The sequence below is a fragment of the Amblyomma americanum genome, chromosome 6 (genome assembly GCF_052857255.1).
Source record: "Amblyomma americanum isolate KBUSLIRL-KWMA chromosome 6, ASM5285725v1, whole genome shotgun sequence".
NCBI classification, from domain to species: domain Eukaryota; kingdom Metazoa; phylum Arthropoda; class Arachnida; order Ixodida; family Ixodidae; genus Amblyomma; species Amblyomma americanum.
In genome coordinates, this window is record NC_135502.1 from 30,522,390 (window position 1) to 30,540,762 (window position 18,373).

Sequence of the window (18,373 nt, forward strand, 5' to 3'; positions counted from 1 at the left end):
AATTTTTAGTGCTTTCTAAACCCGCAGTGTTGCCGCCTGCACCTAAATAAATTAATGTCTTTTCCAACACGATTACATTGTGCAGGAACACGTGGTCCTATATTGCTATGGTAAAGTAACCATAGTAAGTTAGTGAGATGACAGTCTACTCAATATCTTCGTCACCAATATTATTTCAGTGCTCGTCATCTCATGTTCGCCCGGCAATCTTCACCAACAGTGGTTATAAATCCGAGAATTCAAGTGTAAAATAAAGGTAGCTACGGGTTGCCTACAGTACAACTACTTGCACTTTTCGCTACTTTCTTTGAGTACTAGAAAAGAATATTTTTGGTCGGCACCTGGTTTAGACAACTAAAATCAGCAAATGGACTAATACGTGATTCGCCCGAACGTTATGTGACGTGATTAGCAATGCAGTCTTGAATGTATACTAGCCCCACCGTAAAATTCATGAAGTTCTGTTGAGAACTTTAAACTATTCTTGCATATCAGCAAAGTTTATGCAAAACGTAACACCACTGTCTTCCTGATATTTTTTTTTATTCCAACACTTGCCAAGGGGCATAATTTGCGCTGGTAGTATATGTTAGAAAGTCATGTAGGCTATATTCATGCAAAGAACCTGAGCGGCCTCCTAATGTTTTTCGTCAGCCACTTGGAAACTCGCTGGAAGAGAAATCAAAATGAATCATTCTTCTTTCTTTTCCTTCGTCCTCAATTCCACTTCGTTTCTTCATCGCCTTTGGTTTTTGGGATCTGCATTCCTTACTGGTACAGTTCCCACCTGATAAGCATAATATAGACATCAGTAGTTCCCACCTGATAAGCATAGTATAGACATCAGTGTCGATAATCCGGGGATGAAAAACCGACAGAAAATAGCACACCTAGGTAGCCTGGAAGCGGTAAAATGGTAACAGACTAGATTTCACAAGAATTCAAGCGTAGCAGAGGGCGGCAGGAAGTTAAGTGGGCGGGTGAGATTAAAACGTTTCTGGAATAAGGTGCCCGCGGCTGACACAGGACAAGGCAGGGGAGAGGTATTTGCTCTGCAGCAGGCGTAATCAGGCTGACGATGAAGACTTTTAAAAGTAAAGTGCTTGTGTCTTCTTCCCGTCGCGTAACTAGGTACGCCTTATGCGATCAGGATTATGAGGTGTATAATTACCTTCAAGAAGCAGTTACCTCTGCGTTACTACATGATGAGGTCTGTGCTTCAAATTGTCACATAGGTGACCGAAAGTGCCACCCTTACAGGGTAAAGAGAAAGCAGTCTTACAAGTTATACTCGGTGCATTTAGTCGGGTAGTCGTATTCGAAGCACTGTGGTCTCAGAACATCGAAGAATATTGTGCCAAAAGCCACTGACGTGGGACTTTGGATCTTCTGTAGGCAGTCGTATAAGGTTCTGTCACTCTCGCAGTCCGTCCTGAAAGAGTATGCAGAAGTTAAATTCTATTAGACAAACATTCGAGCTTCGTTTCGATATATTTTCTTCAGGGTGCGTGAACTTACTCCTCTGCCACAGTGTGTTAGTTTCGATTATCTTATCCGATGCTCTCATTTAGCGTGAAAAAAAAAGCATTATCTGAGGCATACAAGTGCGATGTGCTAAACAAACAGAAGCGTAAAACGGTAGCTTTCACTGAAAATACCTAATTCGATCATGCGGTAGCCTGCATGCGCGCCGCTGCATAGATTCGAGTCACAAGACTTTAAAAAGAACATGCAGCTTAAGCAGACGCAAAGAACAAAAGCTGACAGTGCATAAATATTAGTTTCCATTTATTCTTGCCTATTCGTGTATATTACACGGATTCATAGATAAAGGTATGAATCAATAAATATCGAAATATGAAAAACTGACCCCGTTGGCGCTCTTCTCGCACCTAGAGGCCTCAAATCATTAGGGACGCTGTATATTAAATGTCACAGTGGCTTTCAGGGTCCGGATTGAAGACTACTCTGAAAATGTTTCCACTTTAATATCTGCTATTATTTGTGTACTATATGTGACTCCTTCCGCACATCCCAGCCGCTGTCTATGGGGAAACATGGTGGACGGTTCGAAAGGTCATCCGTCTCTAAGGCAAATCGGTTGGTCGATTTGCAGTTGGAGATACTTTGAGAGCTGCACCAACTTTTTTTGCATCCTTATCTCGTCAAAGTATATTTCGCCGCCTTTAAACTAGGAACATGCGGATTGTCGCTTCATTCATACGTGATGCATAATAAAGACATAAGATCCATTCATGACTTATCCAAATATGAACATGTGTTCGCCTACTTTGAAAATGATGGCATACTCAATACTTAGGCCTTGTATTAGGAACGGCTTTTCAAAACTATTTATCTAGAGGTCAGCACAAACCACGAATTGTTTTTCTATCTATACTAGGAATAAAATGTAATATACGTTCATGGTTTATGATTGATGGTGGTTTAACGTCCCAAAGCGACTCAGGCTAGGAGGGACGCCGTAGTGCAGGGCTCCGGAAATTTCGACCACCTGGGGTTCTTTAACGTGCACTGACATCGCACTGTACACGGACCTCTAGAATTTCGCCTTCTTCGAAATTCGATCGCCACGGCCGGGATCGAGCCCGTGTCTTTCGGGTCAGCAGCTGAGCACCATAACCAGTGAGCCACCATGGCGGCAAATAATATAGCTCAGACTTCTTGATTAGATTAGAACGAAGTAATGTATGCTCCTATTTAAGTGGCGAATTGATAACTGCTTAAACCTCTTCTCTGCTTTAATTGAAACCATTACTTCTTCCTTCCCTGCATCTTTCAGTAAAAAAGCTAACTCTTAATTTCTGTGTAGCTTTAAACATTGCTAGTGTTTGTTCATTGGCTGACATATCATATAGCGTATGTTTAAGACAGCATCTCATCGTCTTTGATGCATTGATCATTTTGACTGCGTCGAATTTTCTTAGTTATTTTGTTTTATTTGCTATTGTTATTTTCAAGGTCCATACACCTCTCGTTGTGAAACCCCTTCCTCGAAACGTCCATCCCCAATATCACATCCCTCGCCGCGTAGCTCGCGCTAATGCCCTCCATAAGTACTATGGGCAAGCCCACGATGCCGTTTGGTTAGACGCCGCATGTACAGAGCATGAAGCTGTAGCAGTTGCCTACAATCCAACCCTACCTCACCCCCTAACTCGCCGTCTTCCCTCGGGCTCTACGCCTGAGGAGGCAGAGGAGACCGCCATCGCCCTAGCCCTTGCACATTCGGACGCCCAATACATCTTCGGCGACACCAGAACGGCTCTGTCCAACTTTGCCAGGGGCAGGATTCACGCCCCTGCCTGGCAATTGTTGAACACCCCTACCCAAAATTTACCGCGCAGGGTAGAGCTTCAGTGGGTGCCGGCTCACTCTGGGAACCCTGGAAACGAGGCTGCCGATAAATTGGCCCGAGGTCTGATTTGCCGGGCTCAGGACAGTCTCGATCCAGGATTCTCGAGGGAGCGGGCGCACACCTTTGCGGAGCTCACGCAAATACCCCGTTTGGACCGTTGGACTTACCCTCCTCCCCACCCCTCTCTTCCGCACTCCCAACAGATCCTCTTCAGACGCCTCCAGACCCGCTCTCTGTCATCCCCTCAGCTTTTATCCCACTATTGCGGCTCATCCCCTGCATGCTCCCTATGCGGTGACCCCCACGCCACACTCTCCCATATCCTTTTTGGCTGCCCTGCTGACCCTCTCCCGCGGGGACAGCACACCATCTGGAGCTGGGAGTACTGGGAGGTCCTGCTTATGTCTGCAGACCCGACATCGCAGCTTGCTGCGGTGACTCGGGCTGCCGACGTCCTGTCCCGGCATGACCTACTTGATGCACTGCGGGACCGCGCAGTGGCCCAGGGACCCAGTTGGGTCTAAAACTCACTTGCTCAATTAAGTTTTTCTGTCTGTCTGTCAAGGTCACATATTTAATATTCCCTGAATACACGTTATTACACAATTGTATAACCCGATCAACTCGTGCTGCTTACGACGTTGGCGGTTTTTTTTTTATATAAACAATATTGGCTCTTTCATTCATGTGAAATTTTTCTTTATGCAGTTTTTGTTAAGTTGTTGTCCCCAGTTACTTTCAATATGTTCGTATTTTCATGTATAAATTCTTTATTTTTGATAAATTGTAATTGTAAATAATGCTCTTTCTTGCTTTTTTTAAACTTCGTTAATGTGTACTTTCACCGTCCTGTGTGCAACCTGCTGCCTTCCCTGAGCTGCAAGTTTTGGCCTGGACAAGCACCTAGTTAGGCGCTCATTGTTATCTGTTCTTTACTCGACTCCATGACAGTAATTAAAAAAGGTTAAAAGCACAGTTAACAAATAAACATAACCGACAAGCGATTTCCCGGGTTGGGCAGTTCATGCCCGCATTTCATGACGCTTTCTGGGCTGCCGGTGAAGTCAGGAATGCTGCTCGCAGCACGATGGACCCGCGCCTTTATTTCTATCGTCGGGTTCCAGGGGACGCCATGACTCTGGCGCTTATTCTAGACGGCGGAGATTTCTAACAAGGCCTAGAAATATAGTATAAACGACGTGACTGATACTGCTAGCTAACAAAAATGGTATCTGCAGAACTTAGTGCCTGTATTCTATATCATGCGTTCAAAGCATGCAAAACAAATAACAATGCTAGCTTAGTTTGAGCCCTCTCAATGCACTGTAGAAAAAAAAATCGTAAATTTGTGCACAGCACCTATAGCGAAATCGATATCAAAAAGCCCACAAAGCAAGTGCTTGACAAATGTTAATAAATACATCTGTTTCGTTGTGACTAGCCAATTCCCTCTGCGAGCTAAATTCGAAGGAAATATATTATCGCGTTTGCGGCCTTAAAAAGCCTGGTTGATGGTGCATTATACTTATGCTCTAAAGTTAATTCCTTATTTCATCATAAGGAGGTGGTACGTGATGAGCTCACATTGGGTACGGCCTGTAGTTTGTCACATTGTGCTCGGTCTCGAAGGGTGCAATGCTCGAAGCAGACTTGTCATGGTTGCGGCAGCATCGGTCCGTGGCAGCAGCCTGTCCCAAATCATTGTCATTCTCGGCCACGTTGCCAGGTCCATACCATTTTGTCCCTGCAGTGCAAAGTGTTGATGGGCAAGGATATGAAGAACTACTGCAAGCAGGTCTGCCGACTACCGCATTGAGAGCGTCACGCCAGGAGAGGGCCGGCATTGCAAAAAGAAGTCATTAGCATGAAGGTGAATTTCCTGCAGGGTGAAATGCCATAGAATTGCGTGGCTTACTTTTGGCAATCACTTTGGTGTGTTACTTTTTTTGTGTGTGTCCAAAATGACGTCTGAAATCACTCACGGCCAGTTTCGTGGTGCAGTGAGCCGTAAGCTTAAATGTGCGCTAAAAACCTTCACTCATTTGAAAACTAAAACTCTGCATAGTGATTTTGCATCTCTAAGAGCGCCAAAAAGTGAATTTTAGTCAGGTGGAACTTACAAAAGAAGCAATAAAAGGATCAAAAAATCAGCCACCCGCTTCTACTTGTGATGTAGTTCGGCGACTACAGTTTCAAATCCCAGCATTAAATGAACAAGATCTTGGAGCCACCTTTTTTGTAGAACTGTGTTCTTTGCAAAAACATCTTAATGCTCTAGTACTCTAGCACTTCCCAGAGCGCTGTACGTAGATGTTTGCCTAAGGTGTTCAAAATGCTAGCCACAGGATCGGGGACCTACGTATTCGCATTTAACAACCTTAGCCTTCCTAAAGTTCGCGGTAATGTGTCTCTTTAAACAATTATGATGAAAAGTGGTGGTACTTGCACCAAAATACTCATTCTATATATGAACTAAATTTCAGCTAATGCATTTTAAAGCCTATAGAGGTAGTTGTGGGGCCGCTATCATCGCTCATCGGCAATGCGCTCTAGATTATTAATTAAGCTGTTTTGCGGAACCCCCAAATGCATTAACATCGAGAAGCACTGTTGCAGTAAACTGACACTTTGCGACTTCTTGTTTTACAAGCCATCGTTAAAATTATAAAATTAAATATCATATCGCGAAAACATTTTTCGGTAAAAATAGCCGTTTTTGTGCATCTACAGCGTTCGAGAAGCATGCAATCAGTACGTGTAGAATTAAGCTATCGGCCCCTGGTAGGAGATTTTAAATGTAAACTCCTTGAACGTATACAACTTTAAAGGAATCGCAGCATTTTTAATCTGCGAAAGCCGGTTCCATGACAGTCGTTTAACGCAACGTTATTCACCTGGGAATATAACGAGGCTGTGTAGTGTGTCGCCTAAGATGTCCAAGATAGAAGATCCGCTTGTCATTGGTTGTATGTTCATGCACGTGTTGACCAACTGGTTCATTTCTTCTGTCGACACATTTGTGACTTGCGCCGCCGGAATGACCGCTAAGACCAGTTTAATGAGGGTCCTGTCGAAGAAAAAATATCTCGTCTAACAAGAGATACATGCACCCTGAAATGTTATCTTACGTTTAACATATTCACATATAGCATTTGTAAATTACAGGCAAGTTCAGCAACTACCCTGCAAGACCGATGGAAATTGATGGCAACTGCACGTTTTTGTTGTAACCTGTCGTATAGCAATAGCAAACACCAAAGGCATATAAAATATCTGATATCTCCCATGAGGTCGCACTATCTACCTAGGTGCGGCAGGAACGTGATTCTTCCTTGTTTATTTTATTTTAAAATGTTCATTTTAACTACAGCGAACCAGCAGAGGATACAAATCACGTTAGTTACAATAAGGAAATGAGGAAGTTGTTATTCCTCCGCGGAATAGGAGGACAGTACAATCGCCAGACTTGGAATGACCGAGTTCTCTTGTCCTAACGCACATAGATCTTTCTCACTATATAACAGCACACATTTGATTTGGTTAAATTATTATTCTCTGTAAATAGATTGGCTGCTGTGCTGTGACTATTTTACACCACACCACTGAAGACGAAACCTACAACAGTCAGCTGCCGCTGTCCCCATCTGGAGTCCATATCGGAGTCTTGAAGGAATTTTAAAACAACGCAGAGCATGAGATAATGTTCTACATCCCCGCTCACAACACGTGAAGAACACAGCGGAGACGATGCCAGGCGCTTCTTATGTATCCATGCGATTCATTATAACATATGCTAGGTGCCTCGTACAAGCTTAATTTAATTTAATGTATGGCAGCTTTCTAACTTCGCCTGATGTGCTCTTACACTGTCGTAGTTGCAAACAGCACGGAAGCGCTTTTCATCTGTCTTAATAAAAGAGTGAACATAACTTTAGCTTTTCTGAGTCTTTCATTCTTGAGGTCATGTTGATTCTTGTTCTGCCCTCGTGTAAACACGTGGCCGTATTTCGTGCTCAGAAGCAGCTTCGTGGTGTTAACTACGACTAGTCGTCTTTTGATTGCAGAGCCATTAAGACTCGTCGCACGTATTTCAAAGGTATGCATTTAAAACGTATTATTGTCTGTGCTGCATACAGCCATCAGGTGTGCGGCATATAGCGTTTTTTCGACCTCAGTACTACCTCAACTTCAGAATGCCGTTCAAGAGTTTTATCTTTATTCTTTTGTTTTCTCCAAGTTTCGCTAAAATAATCCTTATTTTAGAGCCTATATTCTAAAGCATGCTGAAAGTAGTTTCTGGTACAGCTTGGCATTTTTTATGCTTTAGTCAGAGCACTGCCCTTTTCGGTGCGCTCTTAGCTACGGTGATTTCCTTTCACAGGAGGATTTCCTTTCGTTCTTTCCTATTTTTGGTGTCTGGTGTCATTTTTCTTTTTTAGTGTAATGGTCTTTGTCGCACACGTGCACTACACACAATCAATAAAATAACCCGACAATATCTGAGTTTAATAATTAAATAAACGTAATATATTCGATCTGACATGCTTTCTTTTTTTCTGAAAGAAAAGGAAGGCATCGCGTTGTGAAAATGAAACAAATATCAATTGACTCGTTATTTCGTAATAAATGTGCTCGCAATCGTGGATCCACTCACTGCTCTCCTAGCAGATTGCAGCTGACAACTTCGTTAGTGTTTTTATCTTCAGAAACTTCGGCAAGCCGACGGCCTCCGGAATGTATGTCGGTAACGATACGTGGCTGCACACTGCAATGAAGAAAAACATAACAATTAGTCGGTAAGAAAACAATGTATTGCACTTAACTACGCACAGCTAATGCAACAGCAATTCTAAGACATGGTATGTATGCTGCAAAAACTTTAGTTTACTTATTGCACACAGTTACGCGTAGCTAATATCACAACTTTTTCAAACCATAGTTCTAAAGCTTTTCATATGAAACGGGTCTCTAAATATTAAAACGCCTTTATCAAGTGCCTGGCAAATTTGCTTTACAATTCTGTTTTTTCGCAACTATGTAAAGAAGTCCGTTTACTGCATAAATTGAATATTTTTTATGTTATATCATTATTTAGCATTATGTGTGAGCAAAAAGCAATAATAAGTCACACCAACAGCACAGTAAAGGTTAAAACAGGAACTTGTGCCGAAAAAAAGCCTTAAGGCGAGGCTTCCGCGCTTTCGCGGCCACTATCAATTTTTCTCAATGTTTGCGCGATCGCTGTATTCCGCTTATCATAAAAAAACGAGTTCTGGCTCACTAGAAAGATAAATGCATTTACGTTTCAAAGGTTTGCTTTGTTAATGACAGAATCGGTGATATGAGAGCAGAGTGCAAAAGAGGTAGTGCATAAAACTCTACTCTTCTTCGACTTGCCCGCTTGCGGGAAGTTCATAGAAAAAACTGTTGCTTAAAATAATATCGGCTGCTTCTGCAGCGCTTTGGTGAAATGTTTATCTCGGTATGTGCCGACCGGTTTTTGGCGCCAGTAGCTAGTTATTTAGAACCAGTGCTGTTTAAAAGACAAAAAAAGACACAAATAACGCATATTATTGGCTCAACATTCTTCTATTTAACTGACAAAACACATGCATATTTATCACATTTGTGGCACATGCAAATGTCATTAAGTGTGCAAGGTATCTTTGAGCTGCGCTTAGTAGGACTCTTTTAGTTTTCGTCGTTGAAAGTTACCGGTAATCGCGAAAACGCTACCAATGAAGGTTTGGCGAACAGTGTCATACAGCCGTGGGTGGTTTTTTTGGCGATTACGATTAGCTTTGAATAACTGAAACTAAAGAATTACTAAGCGCGACTCGAACAAATTTTGCACACTTCACGAAATTTGAAGGCGCAATAAGTGTGATGAATATACATCTGTTTTCTGAATTTGACGGGACGCTATTGAGCCGCTAATTCCCGTAATTTGTGACGTTTCTGGTCTTATTTTAGAGAGCCGGTTCTAAAAATCTATCCACAGGAGCCAAGTACCGATCGAACGATGCTGAGATAAACATTTCACCAAAACGGTGTAGAAGCAGCCGTTATTTTTTCCGCTACAGTTTTTTTTAAGAACTTCACGCAAACGGACAAGTAGATCAAAATTACATTTTTATGCACTACGTCTTTTGCTACTGCAGTCGTACAGAGGGCAAAACACATGTACAGAACGACCGAAGTGTGTGTTCCGCTGCGACCAGGAATGCAAAAAACGACGACGAAACCCTGTGAATTTAAATGCAAGTGCTTACATAAAGGCCATTTTTTAGCCAAATGATGTTGCTATAGATATCGCCTGCTGAGCCCTAAATAGTCCCAGAAAATGTTTTAAACAGGCATATCGACCTCTGTATCAGCAACTGTTGTTATTGGCAATGCATACCGTATAAACGTAAAAATATTTATGCTCCTAATAAGTTTTTTTCTTTTTTTACGATGGTGTTGGTGGTGGCGGTGAAAACTTCATTTAGTGAAGAGAGTTTGCAGGCCCAAATTTCCCTTTCAATAGGTGGAGTCCTTAGTGCGGGACGCCATTGGACGAGCCCTCTACTAGAGCCTTTGGAGACTCCAGCCCCGAGCAATTGAGCAGGGCTGCCTCCCATGCCTCTCGGAAAAATGAAGGGTTTGAGGGAAGGAAAGGATTCTTCTGGCAGGCCCAAACAATAGGAAAATTATCGGACACTTCGCCACAGTTAGGGCAGAGCCCATCGATTTTGGGGTAAAAATGTTTTGCTATTGCGGGACACAACAAAGTGTTGGTCGGCAGGCGCCTGATAGTTCGTTCAACCGCTTTATTCGGGCCAATAGCAGGGACCAGGAAAAGCCGGTGCCGTTCGCAATAAAAGTCCAGAATTTCCCTGAACCGCCGAAGCGCTTGCCTTATCTCTGAGCCAGAGCAGCCTTCATGAGGCTCCGCTATGGCACATCTTCCTTACTTTCTTCTTTCACTCCCTACTTTATCCCTTTCATTACTTGAGGCGTGGTTCGGGTGCCCATCGATATGTGAGACAGTTGCTGCGCCATTTCTTAAATTTTGTTTTTTCTAATGAGCCAAAGCTTGTTTTTCATACATAAGCAGAAGGACCACAACGATCACGCAAACATAGCGAATAATGTCCAGTGGTCATGAAAGAGCGTGAGATCATCGCCTGGTGCTCACCAGAGTCAGAGCAGAGTTCAAACTTGCAGTTTTGAATGTACAGACATGCTATGCAGCAGAGATGAAGGTGAAGGCTCGACTATAAGTCACATGTTTCTCCAGCAAACGGCGAGCACACTTCATTAAAGTTTGCCAACCACGTCACCAATGTCTCACTATATCCTTTTCGCAGTCAGTTTTCCTTGACCCTGAAGATGACATTAACTGCACTTATTTCCGTGAAAGCCGTCTTACCACTCAAGCACGAAGGTTATTCTCTAAAACGACGGAATTTTCTTTTCAGGCAGAGAACACACTGTAATGAACGCGTCCCAGAATGTGAAGCGGCACATTAGGAAACATAAAGGAAGACGGATGCGGAGAGCATATATAAGTTAAGACGATAGTCTTAGAAGATATCGGTGCGGGTGGTTGCCTGCCATTCCAGTAACACAATGCCATTCTTTACTTTAATGCATCGCGCCACCTCTCCGTGCATCGTGTGAATGTAAGGACATGAAGTACGGTGCTTAAAAGCGAAATGGTACCTTTCACTATTTCGCCTAGACAGCAAGCGAAAATTTCTGGGAGTATTTTTGTAATATCATTTTCCAAACGACTTCTGTTTACCTCCTAGAATACTAGCATAAATGTAACTGTGATCCACGGCACTTGAAATACGCCGCATGAAAAACCAATCAATATGCCTTGTGCAGTCTCCTTGCCTATTCCTAAGGCAGGTGAAATCGCGTAGGCTGGTTTGAGTTTTCGAGATAAATTGTATTCAGTCACGTTGTACTCCTTCATATGTACCGTGGGTCACGAGAGAATAAAGTTTGTCAACCAGTGTTTCCTGGCATCCGCCGCTGAAGACATTGGTACTTCTAAATGCTACTATGCTAGGTCTGCAATGAAACTTTTTTGACAAAAGTGGCCCGTTAGCTCAAACAGTTTTAAGGATTGGCTGTCTAGGTGGGCAAATAGATCTTTCTGAAGTTAATATTACAGAGCTAATTTAGACGAACTCGTTAAGAAGTACGGAACATACTGTCCGTTTGTGGCGTTATCAACAGGTTGAACAGAGATGAGCAAACGCCGGGCGATGCTTAGAAAAGCATGACAACTTGGGTGAAGGGAACATTGTGGTCGCCAGGGTTGGCAGTGGAGATCTACGTTGTTCACGTAGCTGCTTTTCGAAGTCCTGGCGAAAAGCAGGGTGTTTTCTCTGAAATAAAATGTTACGGGTGGAGGACTGTTGGTTGCTACACACGACAACAGACAGCGACTGTAGTGTCCTTTTCAGTTAGTTGTCGTTTACATACCTGCTCAAAGAAGCGGAGTTAGAATCGTTGACCATAGTTGACATTTGGTTCTCCAAAGGCTGCTCAGAACCGCTTGCGACTCCTCCCGCCACAAAATACTCATTGCTTGAGCAGTAACAAGCAACGAAGAAAAACAAGAGCGTTGTGGGGGCATGGTCCATGGCTGTAAAAAAAATTCGAATTTATTTATGATTTTCGACACAGGCCTAAATCACTTGCGGCATACAATACAGAATGCCGTGGCTAGCTGTTTGCCGAGAAATATACTAATAAAACTTTCACAGACAATAGCTGCACATGTCTAGCATCTAGCATAATAGCATCTTCGCATGAGGCAAACTGTTACGTCATTCGGAGGAAATACTGTCCATGAATACAGGACACATCACAAATAGCTCAGTCGCTAACTTGGAGGAGCCTGATATTTTGTACCAAATGGCCAATTTTGTGGTACACGGACGGCTCATGTTTTCAGAACGAAATCTTTTCATCCAAAAATTTCAGGCTCAGAAAAGATTTCATACTGATATCCGTAGCATCAAGCCCTTTCCTTCTATTTTTTAGAAGCAACACTGTGGCCCTAATTTTAAGCGGCTATATAACAGCCGTATATGTAAATAAAATAGGTTCAGAAGGCACTTTGTTCCAATAGCTACAAAGCGCTACATGTTCGTTTCAAAAGAAACCTACTTTAGCAGTGAAAACAAACAATGGAGGACGGCAGTACTAAGTCAAAGCCGTTCAAAAAGGTCAGGAACAGTTCACAGCCCCAAAAGAAAGTTCGAACTCACCGGTGCTTGCTTAAAGGTCACTTCTCCCTTGTTACGTTTCGCCTACGACGCGCGGTATAGCCGGCGCGGATGCAACGGACGCCGGGGCTTCGTTCAAAGTGGCGGTCATTTTGGGCCCGTTCATCGCTGCCGCAACGCCTCCCGCCAAGCGCGTCCAGGCAGGTTTCAGTGCCACGTGTCGTCGTGTGTGCGTGTGTGTGTGTGCATGTTGGTGCCCACGCTTGTCAAAGCGCGGCAGCCGGAGAGAGGAGCTCCCCAACTGGGAGGCGAGGAGGTCTGACCGGCGCCGGCCCGGCGGACGCGCACGTCACGTCTGAACATGTCTGAGCGTCGCCGTAGCGGGCGCCTCATCCCGAGCGTTCCTTCTTGCCCTCGACTCCGTGGGTATAAAGGCAGCTGCGCCGGACGCCAAAGAGAGACTTCGATTTCTTCCTTCGAGTAACGTGGTCGCCCTGACCGGCTGCTCTTTTGCGATGCCAGAATAAACAAGTTGTTCTGTTGCCAGTCGACTCATCCTTTGCCGGGACCTTCGGATGTTTCCAGCTTTGCCGCAGGCCGCCATGCCAACGCTACCCTTGGGGCTTGCAACCCATTTGCAACAACTGGTTGCCAGCGGTGAGGTCGCGACAACGGAGGCCAGCAGCGAAGATATGCGGTCAACTGTATGCTGAGCGGCTCAACGACCATCCGGGAGCAGTGCAACGAGCCCTGTGTGATGACTGGTTGCCTGCAGCGGAACGACTGCGCTGAATTCTTGGCTGCGAGGTTTGGTGATTGCGGGACTTTCTTCTTCTGAGTTTTGCCAGGCTTTTGTTAGTGTCAGAAACAGAGCTGGTAATTGTGTTGTCGTTGCTGCCGGGTTAGTTTGCGGCAAGACAATAGTAGGCAGTAGAGAAAGCAGCATTCGGAGCAGCCATGGATTTGAAGTCGTTGCGCAAACCGAAATTGCTGGAGCTTGCAAGAGAGTTGGGTCTGGATGTCTCAGACAAACTCAGAAAACCAGAACTGCTATGGGCTATTCTTGAGTTGGAGGCTGAGGATGACGAGCTGTCGGAATGCCTTGAGACCATTGAGGAGAGGGAGCAAAAAGACGAGCGCGAACGTAAAGAGCAAAAAGAGAAAGACGAGCGCGAACGTAAAGAACAAAAAGAGAAAGAAGAGCGCGACCGTCAACACGCTTTGGAAATGAAGCGTCTCGAGGTAGAGATGGAACGCGCTCGTAATGGAAGTCAGGCACACGGTGCAGGAGAACGAGTATCGTTCAAAATGACTGACCTGATGCGGCCGTTTAAGCTTGGAGAGGACATTGGTTTGTTCCTGGTTAACTTTGAGCGAACGTGCGAGAAGCAGGGGTTCTCTCGGGAAACGTGGCCACAGCGCTTGCTCACTTTGTTACCCGGCGAGGCGGCCGACGTAGTCGCTCGCTTGAAGAGAGAGGAGGCAGAGGATTTCGACCAAGTGAAATCGAGTCTGCTAAAAAAGTACAGGCTGTCAGCGGAGGCGTTCCGTCGGAAGTTTCGGGAAAATGAAAAAGGCAGAAATGAGTCATATACAGAGTTTGCCTACAGGCTTATGTCAAACATGCAGGAGTGGCTCAAAGAAGAGAAAGCGTTTGGTGACCACGAGAAAATTCTGCAGTGTTTCGGGCTGGAACAGTTTTATAGTCGGTTACCTGAGAACGTGCGGTACTGGGTCTTGGATAGGCCAGACGTTAGTACAGTGGCTAAAGCCGTCGAGCTAGCCGAGGAGTTTGTGACGCGTCGGGCTCGCGGAGCTAAGGACGGTCAAAAGGGTGAATTTGGCTCCAAGTCTGAGAGGCCGAAGTTCACACCCATGAGAGCAAGGGGGGACACACGTAGTGCGGATGCGAGTGAAAGCAGTCCGACCGAACGTAAGGAGACGGCGGCAGCCGAAGCCGAACGCAGAAAGCGGTTCGAGACGAGGCAAGCGCGCGTGTGTTATACGTGCCAGAAGCCGGGTCACTTTTCGGCGCAGTGTCCAGAAACAAAAACAAAAGTCGTGTTTTTGTCATTATGTAGCACTGACGAGAACATGAAGCTTCTCGAGCCTTACATGCGAGACTTCCTCGTGAACGGGAAAGAGTGCCGAGTGCTTCGTGATTCCGCAGCTACAATGGATGTAGTTCACCCCTCTTACGTAGAACCCGATATGTTCACGGGCGAGTGCGCATGGATCAAGCAAGCCGTGGAAGCTCATAGCGTGTGTCTGCCCGTAGCAAAAGTGCTTATTGAAGGACCTTTCGGAGCAATTGAGACGGAGGCCGCAGTGTCATCTATGCTGCCCCCCCAGTACCCGTACCTATTTTCGAACAGGTCCGATCACCTCCTGCGCGAGAAGGGGCTTTTGTTTGGTGAGGCTAGCGTTCAGGCCTTAACCAGATCGAGAGTTCGGGAGCTCGCTGCAAAGGCGGTAGTTGCGGGGCCGACGTCGAACAATGAGAAAGGGTCGGAGGCGCAGCAAGCTGATACTCAGAGCACGTCCGAACTGAATAAAATTGAGCCTGTAGCGTTGAAGGCACCAGGTACTGGAGAGGAAATGCCCGACACGGGAAAGTTAGAAGAGCTATCTGCAGATTTGCTCATCGCGCCTACGTCCGATGGACTTAACAGGTTGCTAAAAGTCAGCCGGTCGGCTTTGATAGCCGAGCAAAAAAAGGATGGCAGCCTAGTAAACATGCGCTGCAATGTCAAGGAAGGTATCGCCAAGAAAAATGCTCGTTTTGTGGAAAGAGGTGGGGTCCTGTACCGGAAGTATCTAGACCGCAGAGGAGTGGAGTTCGATCAGCTGATCGTGCCTCAGTGTTACCGTCAGGATCTGTTGCGCTTGTCGCATGGCGGTTCGTGGTCCGGACACCTAGGAGTTAAGAAGACTAAGGACCGTCTCTTGCAAGAGTACTATTGGCCAGGGTGTTTTCGTGACGTAGAACACTTTGTGAGGACATGTGACACCTGTCAGCGGGTTGGCAAACCAGGGGACAAATCGAGGGCGCCGTTGAAGTTGGTATCTATCATTACGGAGCCTTCTAGACGGCTCGTTATTGGTACAGTGGGACCTCTGCCGGTAACAGCCACGGGGTACAGACACATTTTGACTGTGATCTGCCCAGCGACAAAGTTCCCTGAAGCAGTGCCGCTTAAAGAACTCAGCTCAGTTGAGATAGTCAATGCACTACTGTCCATATTTGCGCGAGTTGGTTTTCCTGCGGAAATCCAGTCAGATCAGGGCACAGTGTTTACTAGCGCTTTGACGACAGCCTTTCTCGAAAGGTGTGGGGTAAAGCTGTTACACAGCTCAGTGCACCACCCACAGTCGAATTCCGTTGAGAAGCTCCACTCCGTCATGAAGCGCGTGTTGAGAGCATTGTGTTTTGAGCAACAAAGTGATTGGGAGCTGTGTCTGCCTGGGGTGATGTTTGCATTAAGGACAGCGCCGCATGCGGCTACGGGGTTTTCGCCAGCTGAGCTGGTGTACGGTCGCTCGCTGCGGTCTCCGCTTCGCATGCTTCGAGACTCGTGGGAAGGCAGGGGCGACGACCCAGTCGTGGTCGAGTACGTTCTTAGTCTCCTCGAACGCTTAAGAAGGGCACAGGAGCTGTCAGGTGAAGCAATGGCAAAGGCCCAGCAGAGGGACAAGGTTTATTATGATCGGACAGCCAGGGCCCGTCGTTTTGAGGTGGGCGATGAGGTAATGATATTGCGCACATCGCTAAAAAACAAACTCGACGTGCAGTGGGAGGGCCCAGCACGGATTGTTCAAAAACTGTCGGATGTTAACTACGTGGTGAGTCTGCCAGGAAAACGGAAAGCACAGCAAGTTTACCACTGTAATCTGCTCAAACCCTATAGACAACGGGAAGCAGTGGTGTGTATGATGGTAAACGTTCCCGAAGAGCTTCCGATCGAGCTTCCGGGACTAGGCTCAGTGACGAACAGGGAAGACACTGATCAGGTCATTAGTGACTTAATCATTAAAGCACCGCTGTCGGCTGAGCAGAAAACCGAACTACACCAACTCTTACAAGAGTTTCAAGGTCAGTTCTCTGAGAGGCCTGGTAGGACTTCTGTCCTTACTCATGATATAGAACTTACCTCCCCAGAGCCAGTACGATCCAAGGCGTACCGGGTGTCACCTCGCCAGCGCGATATTATGGAGGCTGAGGTAAAGAAAATGCTACAGCTCGGTGTTATTGAGGCGGGTGAGAGTGATTATACCTCCCCTTTGATTTTAGTTGAGGTACCGGGCAAGGAAGCTCGTCCTTGCGTCGACTACCGCAGGCTTAATTCCATCACTAAGGATCAAATTTATCCGATCCCTAACATCGAGGAGCGCCTTGAGAAAGTTAGTAGCGCTCAGATTATTTCCACCCTAGATCTTGTCAGGGGTTATTGGCAGGTTCCACTTACAGAAGAGGCTAGTAGGTATGCGGCGTTCATTTCACCAATGGGAACATTCCGTCCTAAAGTTTTGAGTTTTGGTTTGAAGAACGCGCCATACTGCTTTTCAAACCTCATGGACAAAGTGTTGCGGGGACAGGAAGAATTCGCTTTACCGTATTTAGACGACGTAGCGATATTCTCCGCATCCTGGTCTGAGCATATGGCACACTTGCGGGCAGTGCTAACCCGCCTGCGCGAAGCGTGCTTGACAGTCAAGGCTCCCAAGTGCCAATTAGCACAGGCCGAGGTTGTCTACCTCGGTCACGTGATTGGACAGGGTCGTCGCCGCCCCTCTGAAATAAAGGTGGCCGCTGTGCGAGACTTCCCGCAACCGCGCACGAAGACCGATATTCGGTCGTTCTTAGGTGTCGCCGGCTACTATCAGAGGTACATCCCCAGGTACTCCGATATCGCGGCTCCCCTGACGGATGCTCTAAGAAAAACAGAGCCCCAAACAGTTGTCTGGAGCGAGACAAAGGAAAGAGCTTTCAGCGCCCTAAAGAGCGCCCTAACAAGCCAGCCTGTGCTACGATCGCCAGACTACACGAAAGGGTTCGTTGTTCAGTGCGATGCTAGTGAGCGAGGCATGGGCGTTGTACTGTGCCAAAGGGACAATGGAGAAGTGGAACACCCCGTCCTGTATGCTAGTCGTAAGCTGACCTGTCGTGTGCAGGCGTACAGCGCCACCGAGAAAGAGTGTGCGTGTCTCGTGTGGGCCGTTCAGAAATTGTCATGCTACCTAGCCGGCTCGAGGTTTATCATTGAGACGGATCACTGCCCTCTCCAATGGCTGCAGACCATCTCTCCCAAAAATGGCCGCCTCCTGCGCTGGAGCCTCGCTTTGCAACAATATTCCTTTGAGGTGCGTTACAAAAAGGGGAGTCTCAACGGTAACGCCGATGGCTTAAGTCGAAGCCCCTAACGTGGGAATCCGCCTCAAAGTTGTTTTTTACTGATGCTTTCTTCCTGAGGCAGGATTTTTAACATATTGCTTTTGTTTAGTGTTTCAAAGTGAGTGCTTTCTAGTGCAATTTTCCAATTTGTGGACGCGTTCTGAGTGCTGCTTGACTACTGTAAGGAACTAGGCAGTAGTATAAAAGGGGAAAGAGCCTGGCAGAGCTTAGTGAGGGTTGTCTCGTGCTTGCTGACTGAGCGGTTGCGTTTCGGCGTAGTTCTAACGCTTGCTGGGAACGAGCACAAAAATGGCAACTCTCCCGAAGTCACTTTGCAGTGCCCTGTGTGATCCTGAACCTGAGAACGAGGCCTTC

The 18,373-nt window shown here is 46.0% G+C and overlaps 1 protein-coding gene and 1 long non-coding RNA gene across 2 annotated transcripts in view; both read right to left on the bottom strand.

Annotated features, from left to right (window-relative positions):
- Positions 1-18,373, bottom strand: part of LOC144095188 (uncharacterized) — a 38,420-nt gene that overhangs the window by 275 nt on the left and 19,772 nt on the right. The window contains exons 6-7 of the mRNA XM_077628974.1: positions 4,961-5,161; positions 1,283-1,432 (exon numbers count right to left, since the gene is read on the bottom strand). Of these exons, the coding sequence (XP_077485100.1) occupies positions 1,283-1,432; positions 4,961-5,161 (351 nt within the window). The remainder of the gene's footprint in view (positions 1-1,282; positions 1,433-4,960; positions 5,162-18,373) is intronic.
- Positions 7,800-12,676, bottom strand: LOC144136547 (uncharacterized). The gene is made up of 3 exons (XR_013315631.1): positions 12,649-12,676; positions 11,858-12,020; positions 7,800-8,141 (listed from the first exon to the last, which is right to left on the bottom strand). It is a non-coding gene; the product is annotated as an uncharacterized LOC144136547 (long non-coding RNA).